This window comes from Gorilla gorilla, chromosome 6 (genome assembly GCF_029281585.2).
Source record: "Gorilla gorilla gorilla isolate KB3781 chromosome 6, NHGRI_mGorGor1-v2.1_pri, whole genome shotgun sequence".
Classification (NCBI taxonomy): domain Eukaryota; kingdom Metazoa; phylum Chordata; class Mammalia; order Primates; family Hominidae; genus Gorilla; species Gorilla gorilla.
Window position 1 is genome coordinate 82,611,439 of NC_073230.2, and position 10,733 is coordinate 82,622,171.

The 10,733-nt window shown below is 50.1% G+C and overlaps 1 protein-coding gene across 2 annotated transcripts in view; it reads right to left on the bottom strand.

The window, feature by feature from the left end:
- Positions 1 to 2,907, bottom strand: part of BAZ1B (bromodomain adjacent to zinc finger domain 1B) — an 84,087-nt gene extending 81,180 nt beyond the window's left edge. The window contains exon 1 of one of the 2 annotated variants that reach the window (XM_063708599.1): positions 2,346 to 2,907. In XM_063708599.1, the coding sequence (XP_063564669.1) occupies positions 2,346 to 2,452 (107 nt within the window). In that variant the 5' untranslated portion in view covers positions 2,453 to 2,907. The remainder of the gene's footprint in view (positions 1 to 2,345) is intronic. The other variant, XM_031012695.3, reaches the window with a different exon arrangement.
- Between the last annotated feature and the right edge of the window lie 7,826 nt (positions 2,908 to 10,733).

A 10,733-nucleotide genomic window follows, 5' to 3' on the forward strand; every position in this document is an offset into this window, starting at 1 on the left:
ATATGCTTTAAGACTTCTTTTGTTAAAACAGTTCTAAATGCTGTTATGGGAAATTAAAAAATGAAGAATGTTTATTAAATACATACCACTTAAAATGTTTCCGGTTTCAGTTTTAAATTGTTACCATCAAAACTCTTCATATATATATTTCAATTTCATTCATTCAATAATATGAAAAAGCCTGCGTTGCCAGTCCTAAATTAACTCCCTACAGCCATTTTTTACATAGCTCAGTACCTGAAATATACTTAGAAATTGTCTCTTCTCTATGGCATGTTTCTTATACTCTGCTAGAACCAGACCTGAGAAAGTATCATCTGAAAGTGTGTGAGCATCCATCAACGGCTCAAAACATTAATGACATTGGAAAAGTATATGTCGGATTCTCACAAGTTGCTACTCCACTGCCGATTCGAATGTATTAAAAAGTAGGGTACTGGCCAGGCGCGGTGGCTCACGCCTGTAATCCCAGTACTTTGGGAGGCCGAGATGGGCGGATCACCTGAGGTCAGGAGTTTGAGACCAGCCTGGCCAACATGGTAAAACCCCATCTCTACTAAAAACACAAAAAGTTAGCCGGGCGTGGTGGCACGCGCCTGTAATCCCAGCTACTCAGGAGGCTGAGGCAGGAGAATCACTTGAACCCTGGACGCGGAGATGGCAGTGAGCCCAGATCGTGCCACTGCACTGCCGCCTGGGTTAACAAGAGGGAAACTCCGTCTCAAAAAAAAAAAAAAAAAAAAAAAAAAAAAAAAAAAGTGGGGTACTTCGGCATAATGCAGTATTTGGTAGAGCTAGTGGAACTTCTCCAAAACATTCCAAGTCTTCACAGGACAAGAAAAAAACCAGATTACCACCCCTCCACTTTAAAGTGCCTTACCTTATACCATAATGACAAAAAAGTGAGGTAATATTTAAATTAATTGAAAGTGAAGGAGTAACATTCCACCTTCTTCTGTTGATTGACTTACAGGGATGAGGTAGGAAGAGCGGTGGATTCTACTCCTCTTTCATCATTTGACCTTCAACAAGTCAACCTCCACTCTCTGGGCCAACTCGGCAAACCAAGCCCGAGGACCCGACCACCTCCAAGATCCACTTCAGCTCCAAGATGCTACAGCTCTATTTCTCCAAGAGCCTTCCTCCAGCATGGACTGATTTTCCAGGCCCCTTTGTGTGTATACTCCCCACAAAGGGACACTCACAAATTGCACTCCAACAAGAATGAGATTATCCTCTAAAGTACTGCGTTAAAGTGAGAATCAGGGAGAAATGAAATAACTCTCAGAGACACTTCCTCCTATACAGAAGCAAGCAAGAAACTGAGAAATGAAGTCCTTCCGAACAGAAGGGGCTGAGAAAACTCATAACACATTAGCCTTCACTCTTAAAGCTTTCAGTCACCAAAGAAATGCTTGATTCCGAAATCGTTTTTGTTTTTTTTACAAATAAGCCTCAAAAACGATTCTTCTGGCACCCATAAAAAAAGAAGCAAATAAAAGCTGCACAACTTTTCACTAAAAGATAATGCTTATGCAAGAAATCTTAGTCATGACGAGAGGATGCTTCCTTTGTAAAACACCCAATTTCATGTTCCTAAAATACAGCATAAAAACTTCATGTCTTGGTTTTTTTGTTTGTTTAATTTTAACAAATACCAATCTCCTTCTAAACCTTCAAAATTTCAAACCTGTGTCTGCCCAGCGAAGGCAGGCATCAGCTCCACCACAGGCAGTTTCCTTCCCTCCCTTTCCTCTAAGCGGGGAATCTCATTCCTAGTTTTCTGCTCCAGGGTCTTGTCAGTTCATCCCCGGCCTAAAGTCCCCTCGGAAGACGAAAAAAACGCCAAGTATCCCCGCAGAGATCGGGGTAAGACGCAGTTGAGTCTTGCACACGCCGCATCACGAGGCCGCGCGAGTACAATTTCAAAACTTAAGCTGCAGGTTTCATTTAAATTTTTTAAAAAATGTTGTAAAAACTAAAGGAGAAAACCTAGCTCCCCCTCCCCACGCCTCCTCCTCCCTCTCGGGTCCTCAAGGCCTAAAGCCAACCCGGGGGAGGTAATGGGGATGGGGGATGCGCTCCTCGCCGGCGAGGCCCCGGGACAAAGTGCGGGGCCCCGGGGGCGGCCGAAGCGGGCCCTTCTCCTTCCAGGGCCGGTGCGCGCCCCCCGCCAGATCTCAGGGAAGGATCGGCGGGCGCAGGCTGAGACTCAGCCTCCAGGGCCGCGAGCGGCCGGGGCGCGCTGACAGCTGCCCCGGGCAGGGGATGCGCGGCTGACCTGGTCTCGCGAGCCCCAGGCCCTACCCCGGCCCAGCCCGGCCCGCGCGGCTGGAAAAGGATACTCCCGGGTGCGGAAGGCCTCCTGAGTGTGCGGGATGGTGAAGAGCGGCTCCTCTCCGGGCAACGGCTTCACCAGCGGGAAGGGCTTGCGGCCCAGGAGCGGCGCCATCGCGGCGGCGGCGGTGGGGACTGGCGGCTGCTGGGGCCGGCCCCGCGGCGCACCACTAGGCCCCGCGGCCCGGAGCGAGCGCCAGGCGCCCGGGGGTGGGGTGGGGGAGGGGAGGGGTGAGAGGGCGGCGCGAACTCCGGCTCCCTCACCGCCGGCGCGGCCGCGCGACAGTCATGGAGCGGAACGCCACGGCGCAGAGCTCCCGCGCACACCGCCGCGCCTCCCAGCAGCCCCGCGCCGACCTCCGCTTCGGGTCCCGGCGGCGGCAGTCACGACTCCTCCTCAGCAGCACCGGAGGAAATTATTGAAAAATGGCGGGAGATTCCCCTCCTCCCCCCGGCCCGGCCAACGCACACACTAACTTGCTCCCCCGTGGCGCCGGTGGCGAATGCTCCAATAGGCGGAGAGCTGGTCAGCGCTCACAGCCTATTGGCTCGGAGGAGCTGCCGCTCCGCGCCTGGGTCCCGCCCCCCTGCCCCTGTCGCGTAGTTGGGTTGCAGCGCACTAGAGGGCAGTCTGAAGAGGTGAAGGGTCACGTTATGTAAGCGCCCGTGATAGGCGTGCGGGCCTCCGACGGCAGAGTTAAAAGTGGGGGACAGCGGGGGATGGAGAGGACGAGAACTCAAAGAGGTCAAGCCGGAGAAGCCCCTCGCATATACAGATACTGCGCCATCTGTCACCGACGGCGACACCGACATCCGGGCACCACTGTCCGTGTGGTGCGCCGGAGGGGGAGGGTGAGCGCGCGGCCAGGGGCTTTGTCTTTCCTCTTGGACGCCTCCCCCTTCTTAAAGGCGCCGTGCTCGGCCACGCCCGGGGATGCGCGGGTGGGGCTGGGCTGCAGGGAGGGGTTGGCGGGAAGTGGCCCCGGGAGCTTCCCCTAGCAAAGGTTCTGCGGAAGGACAACGTGGGGGCCAGCTTTGCTCACCCCAGAGTTAACTTCTGGGCGAGAGTGTGGTTGAGATCTGGGTAGAAGTATACTGCTTGTTTCTAGGGGCTGGCTGGAAAGTAGAATATAGAAGCTTCTTTGGAGAAATAGATTAAAAGACGTACTTAGTTTTTTGTTTTTTGGTTTTTGATTTTTTTGAGACGGAGTCTCTCTCTGTCGCCCAGGCTGGAGGGCAATGGCGCGATATCGGCTCACCGCAACCTCCGCCTCCCGGGTTCAAGAGATTCTCCTGCCTCAGCCTCCCGAGTAGCTGGAATTACTGGCGTGCACCACCACGCCCGGCCAATTTTGTATTATTAGTAGAGACGGGGCTTCTCCATGTTGGTCAGGCTGGTCTCAAACTCCCGACTTCAGGTGATCCGACCGCCTCGGCCTCCCAAAATTATTATTATTTTTTTTGAGACGTAGTTTCACTCTTGTTGCCCAGGCTGGAGTGCAGTGGTGCAGTCTCGGCTCACTGCAACCTCTCCCTCCCGGGTTCAAGCTATTCTCTTGCCTCGGCCTGCCGAGTAGCTGGGACTACAGGTGCGTGCCACCACACCCGGCTATTTTTTGTATTTTGTAGAGACGGGGTTTCACCATGTTGGTCAGGCTGGTCTCGGACTCCTGATCTCAGGTGTTCCACCCGCCTCGGCCTCCCAAAGTGTTGGGATTACAGGCGTGAGCCACCACGCCCTGCCAGAACTGTGACTCTGGCTTTTTTTTTTTTTTTTTCTCCCATGATACTCAGCACCTGGCTCGGAACATTCTAGGTGCTAGTGAATACTATTTGAATGAATTGGATCTACCTTTTATTTTTTATTTTTTTTGTAGAGACAGGGTCTTACTTTGTTGCCCAGACTGGTCTCGAACTCTTGGCCTCAAGCAATTGTCCCGCCTTTGCCTCCCAAAGTGCTGAGATTAGGCGTGACCCACTGTGCCCAGCCAGGATGTCTCTTTAATAGGTACGTCTGGGCCGGGCGCAGTGGCTCACCCCTGTAATCCCAGCACTTTGGGAGGCCGAGGCGGGCGGATCATGGGGTCAGGAGATTGAGACCATCCTGGCTAACACGGTGAAACCCCGTCTCTACTAAAAATACAAAAAATTAGCCAGGCATGGTGGCGGGTGCCTGTAGTCCCAGCTACTGGGAAGCTGAGGCAGAATGGCGTGAACCCGGGAGGCGGAACTTGGAGTGAGCGGAGATCGTGCCACTGCACTCCAGCCTGGGCGACAGAGCGAGACTCCGTCTCAGGCGGGGAAAAAAAATAGGTACGTCTGGTCAGGCACAATGGCTCACGCCTGTAATCCCAGCATTTTGGGAGGCTGAGGCGGGCGCATCACCTGAGCTCGGGAGTTCGAAACCAGCCTGAGCACCATGGAGAAACCCTGTCTCTACTAAAAATACAAAATTAGCCGGGCGTGGTGGCGCATGCCTGTAATCCCAGCTATTCGGGAGGCTGAGGCAGGAGAATCGCTTGAATCCGAGAGGGGATGGTTGCGGTGAGCCGAGTTTGTGCCATTGCGCTCCAGCCTGGGCAACAAGAGCAAAACTCCGTCTCAAAAATTATAATAATAATCACAGTTCTATACAAAGTGCAGAATAAGAAAATAGCATCAACTATTTTAATGCTATTAAATGGGGAGCATTTCAGTTGCTTCTCCAAACAGACAACACCCACATCCAGAATTTGTTTGGCTTTCCAGTACAATCAAAAACACACTCATTAAGTTATCTCCCTATTAAACTGTCTCCCTTAGTTTAAAGAACTTCACTTTAAAGTTTCCCAGCCTGTACCTTCCCAGCTGTACCTTCCCAGCCTGTCCTTCAACGGGGCTAGACTGCAAGGTGTCTCTAAATGCAGCCTCCTAATGTCAGACCTCTATCTCCTTTTCTTCTCACCTCAAGGATATCCTATCCCCACTAGGAGGTCTAGGTCAAAAGCTACCTCTGTGAAGTTTCCTCTGATCACCTAGCAGAAAAGATCTCGGTTCCTTTTCCTTGAGGCAGTAGACTTTACTCCCAAGAACAGCAGGAGAAGCCTTCCCAGAGCACATGGCGTTTGAGTTAATTGCGAAAAGAAAAGAGTTCTCTAGACAGAGAAAGGAGGGACGAACATTCTAGACAGAACAGCAGAGTGAAGGCTGGAAGTTCAAGATCGTGTGCCCAAAATGTGAGGATTTGAGGCAGAATATATCAGATGAGAATGGTAAAGGAAGTGACCATCCTGATATAGTCTGTAATGGCTGAATCAGAGTGACTACTTAGAAGGGAATTATAGGGCCAGGCATGGTGGCTCACACCTGTAATCTCAGCACTTTGGGAGGCTGAGGAGAGAGGATACTTTGCGGCCAAGAGTTTGAGACAAGTCTAGGCAACATGGCAAAACCCCGTCTCTGCTAAAAATACAAAAATCAGCCGGGCGTGGTGGCCCATACCTGTAATCCCAGCTACTTGGGCGGCTGAGGCAGGAGAATTGCTTGAACCCGGGAGGCAGAGGTTGCAGTGAGCCGAGATGGTGCCCAGTCTGGGTGATAAAGCGAAATTCCATCTCAAAAAAAAAAAAAAAAAAAAGCAAAAGAAAACAATTTGATATTTCAGAACAGCATCTCACTTTGCACATGTGAACTGGGCACCATAATCATTTCAGCGCTTGGGTCCGCTGTGGGCTAGAATCCATTGCTGGGATTGGTGAAGATGGGATCTGAGATGGGAAAATCGGTGATGGGCTTGGTTTCAGCCATGTGAACTCCAGGTACCCTGAAGAGCCATCCAGAACACAGCCGGAAATTCTGAGGGAGGAAGTGGGAGCTGGAGGTGGGGCTTGGTGGTCACAGTACAGAAACTTGAGCTTCAGGAACCATATAGAGCTTATGAAGAGACCCCAAATAAAGAACAGTGCTCACCTCGGGGAAATGGATTTATGGTTTTTGCGTTTTGTCTCATTTTGAGACAAGATCTTGCACTGTCGCCCAGGCTGGAGTGAGTGCAGTGGGGGATCATAGCTCACTGCAACCTCGACCTCCTGGACTCAAGATCCTCAGCCTCCAGAGTAGCTGGGACTACAGGCACACACCACCATGTCCTGCTAAGTATTTTCTTTTTTGTAGAGACGGTGACGGGGATGGGGTCTCACTGTGTTGCCCAGGCTGGCCTCAAGCCCCTGGCCTCAAGGTTTCCTCCCTCCTCAGCCTGTCAAAGTGCTGGGATTACAGGCATAAGCCACCGCACCAGGCCTGGAATTACAATTTTTTTTCTTTTCTTTTTTTTCACCCCTCCTTTTTCACTGGAATTACAATTGATGTGATTTTCTTCTTTATATTTTTCTATATTTTATGATTATGTTTTTATAATGACTACATTATTAGTTTGTTTTTGAGACAGGGTCTCACTCTGTTGCCCAGGCTGGAGTGCAGTTGCACAATCTCAACTCACTGCAACGTCCGCCTCCCAGGCTCAAGTGATCCTCCCACCTCAGCCTCCCAAGTAGCTGGGACCACAGGCACACAACACCATGCCCAGCTCTTTTTTTGTGTTTTTGGCGGAGACAGGGTCTCACCATGTTGCCCAGGATGGTCTCAAATTCCAGAGCTCAAATGATCCACCCACCTAAGCCTCCCAAACTGCCAGGATTACAAGCGTGAGCCACCACTCCTGGCTCTTTTTCTTTCTTTCTTTTTTTAAATACATTTTAAAAACTATTTTAGGCCGGGCAGGGGTGGCTCATGCCTGTAATCCCAGCACTTTGGGAGGCCGAGGCGGGCAAATCACGAGGTCAGGAGTTGGAGACCAGCCCGGCCAATATGGTGAAACCCTGTCTGGCTCTACTAAAAATATAAAAATTTAGCTGGGTGTGGTGGTGCGTGCCTGTAGTCCCAGCTACTCGGGAGACTGAGGCAGGAGAATCGCTTGAACCCAGAAGGCAGAGGTTGCAATGAGCCGAGATCGCGCCACTGCACTCCAGCCTGGGCGACAGAGTGAGACTCCATCTAAAAAAAAAATAAAATAAATATATATATATATATATTTTAATAAAGACACGTCTCACTATATATTGCCTGGGCTATTCTCAAACTCCTGCCTCCTGGGCTCAAATGATCCTCTCACTCCGGCCTCCCAAAGTGCTGGAATTACAGTCATGAGCCACCGCACCTGGCCCTGGTTTTATTTCTCTTAATGGCTTCGCCTTCCTGTTTAGCCCACAGGCTCAGCCTCTGACCTCTCTCTTGAGCTCCGCAGCCTCAGGGGCAACTAGATAACATCCATTCTAGCAGCCTAAAATCTTGAACTGTTTCCCCTTCCTGTCTTTCCACAGCACCTGCTTCAGGCCTTTATTATTTCTGCCCAAAATTGCTATGATACTGACTTGTTGCTTAAAAAAATGTTTTCAGTTGCATTCAAATTATGTATTATCATGGTAAAATGAAAACAGTTCCAAAAAGAAACATATATCAGTGTGCAGATGGATGGATTTTTAAAAAACATAAAAACATAGTTCCAAAGAAAATCAAATACTCCTACAAAAAGCAGCCCAGCCACACTCCTCTAACCACTTCCTGCTTCCCTTGGGCATCCATTTCCAACTCCTTAAACGTTTCCTCTAGTCTTTAGCTCTATATTTTTAATAATTCATATACTGCTATTTTCAGTTTCAGTTTTTTTTTTCCTTTTTTTTTTTTTTTTTTTGAGACGGGGTCTCGCTGTGTCACCCAGGCTGGCGTGCAGTGGTGTGATCAAAGCTCACTGCAGCCTTGAAGTCCCTTTCTCAAGCAGTCCTCCTGCCTCAGCCTCTAGAGTAGCATGGGTGGCATGTGCCACCCAGTTGATTTTTGTATCTTTTTTTTTTTTTTTTTTTGAGACGGAGTCTCGCTCTGTTGCCCAGACTGGAGTGCAGTGGTGCAATCTTGGCTCACTGCAACCTCCACCTCCCGGGCTCAAGCGATTCTCCTGCCTCAGCATCCCAAGTAGCTGGGATTATAGGCTCCTGCTGCCACCCCTGGCTAATTTTTGTATTTTTAGTAGAGACAGTATTGCACCATGTTGGCCAGGCTGGTCTCGAACTCTTGACCTCAAGTGATCCACCTGCCTCGGCCTCCCAAAGTGCTGGGATTACAGGCATGAGCCACTGCACCCAGCCTAATTTTTGTATCTTTTGTAGAGACAGGGTCTTGCTCGCTGTGTTGCCCAGGCTGGTCCTGAACTCCTGAGCTCAAACAATCCACCCACCTCGGCCTTCCAAAGTGCTGGGATTACAGGCGTGAGCCACCGTGCCTGGCCTAGTTTTTCAGTTATAAATATTAGCTATTGACTTTCTTCAGTGGAAGATGAGAACTTAGCCCCACAAACACCACGCACATATGCAAACATATTCCCAAAAGAATTATATTGCAATTGGCTAAATCAGCATGCAGCGTATAACTTATGATTATGCATTATTCACAGATGATTCATGTGGTAAACTCATTACATTTCCTTTCTTTTGTTGTCTCTGGATGACTTCAGTCTGTTTTTACTTCGTTTTCTCTGGACCTATCTCTGCTCTGTCCCCAGACTGACAGAACTGTAACTCTTCTCTCAATATATGCGGACACATCCGGCAGGCACTGTCCTTCCCATCTGTCTCCCTGCCTCCCCTCTCTTTCCTCTCCATGGTATCCAGCACACCGTGGCACTCTAATGTTTACAGCTTCCAATGGATGGCTCCTTAAAGCAAACAGAATTAAACCAAACTGTGGCCTAACCTTCGAGGCCCTCCACAATCCATCCACCATCTTGGTACTTCTTCCCTCAAACTCCTTATGCTATCAAAACCTAGATTTATCTAGTTGTTTTTTTTTTTTTTTTTTGCGACGGAGTCTCACTGTATTACCCAGGCTGGAGTGCGGTGGCGCAATATTGCCTCACTGCAACCTTGCAACCTCTGCCGCCCAGGTTCAACCGATTCTCCTGCCTCAGCCTCCCAAGTAGCTGGGATTACAGGTGCCTGCCACCACGCCAGGCTACTTTTGTATTTTTAGTAGAGACGGGGTTTCACCATCTTGGCCAGGCTGGTCTTGAACTCCTGACCTCGTGATCCACCCACCTCAGCCTCCCAAAGTGCTGGGATTACAGGTGTGAGCCACTGCACCCAGCTGGTTTTTTTGTTTCTTTCTTTTTTTTGAGATGGGGTTTCGCTCTTCTTGCCCAGGCTGGAGTGCAATGGCGCGACCTCTGCTCACCGCGACCTCCGCCTCCTGGGTTCAAGCAATTCTCCTGCCTCAGCCTCCAGAGTAGCTGGGATTACAGGCATGCGCCACTATGCTCAGCTAATTTTGTATTTTTAGTAGAGATGGGGTTCCTCCATGTTGGTCAGGCTGGTCTCGAACTCCCAACCTCAGGTGATACGCCTGCCTCGGCCTCCCAAAATGCTGGGATTACAGGCGTGAGCCACCATGCCCAGCCAGTTTTTTTGTTTTGTTTTGTTTTTTGTTTTTCTTTTCTTTTGAGATGGAATTTCCATATTGTCGCCGAGGCTGGAGCGCAATGGCCCAATCTCAGCTCACTGCAACCTCCGCCTCCCAGGTTCAAGCAATTCTCCTGCCTCAGCCTCCCAAGTAGCTGGGATTAATGGTGCCTGCCACCATGTCCGGCTAATTTTTTGTATTTTTTTTTTTCAGTAGAGACAGGGTTTCACGACGTTGGCCAGGATGGTCTCCAACTCCTGACCTCAGGCAGTATGCCCGCCTCGGCCTCCCAAAGTGCTGGGATTACAGTTGTGAGCCACTGCACTGGCCTATCTAGGTTTTAAAATACTGTGCCAGCCAGGTATGGTGGCTGTTGCATGTAATCCCAGCACCTTGGGAGGCTGAAGCAGGAGGATTGCATGAGCCCAGAAGTTTGATACCAGCCTGGGCAATATAGTAACATCGTGTCTCTACAAATAATTTTTAAAATTTACCCAGGCATGGTGGCATGTACCTGTAGCCCTAGCTACTCAGGAGGCTGAGGTGGGAAGATCACTTGAGCCTGGGAGGTCAAGGCTGCAGTGAGCTGTGATTGCCCCCCTGCCCTCTAGTCTGGACGACAGAGTGGGACCCTGTCTCAAAATATAAAAAAAATTAAAAAGATTCCCCCCTAAAAAGATCCAGGGCTCCTTGAAAAAGGGCTGGGGCTGGACAAGTCCGGGGCCGGGCACAGTGGCTCACGCGTGTAATCCTAGCACTTTGGGAGGCCAAGGTGGGTGGATCACCTGAGGTCAGGAGTTCAAGACCAGCCTGGTCAATATGGTGAAAACCCGTCTCTACTAAAAATACAAAAATTAGCTGGGTGTGGTGGTGCATGCCTGTAATCCCAGCTACTTGGGAGGCTGAGGCGG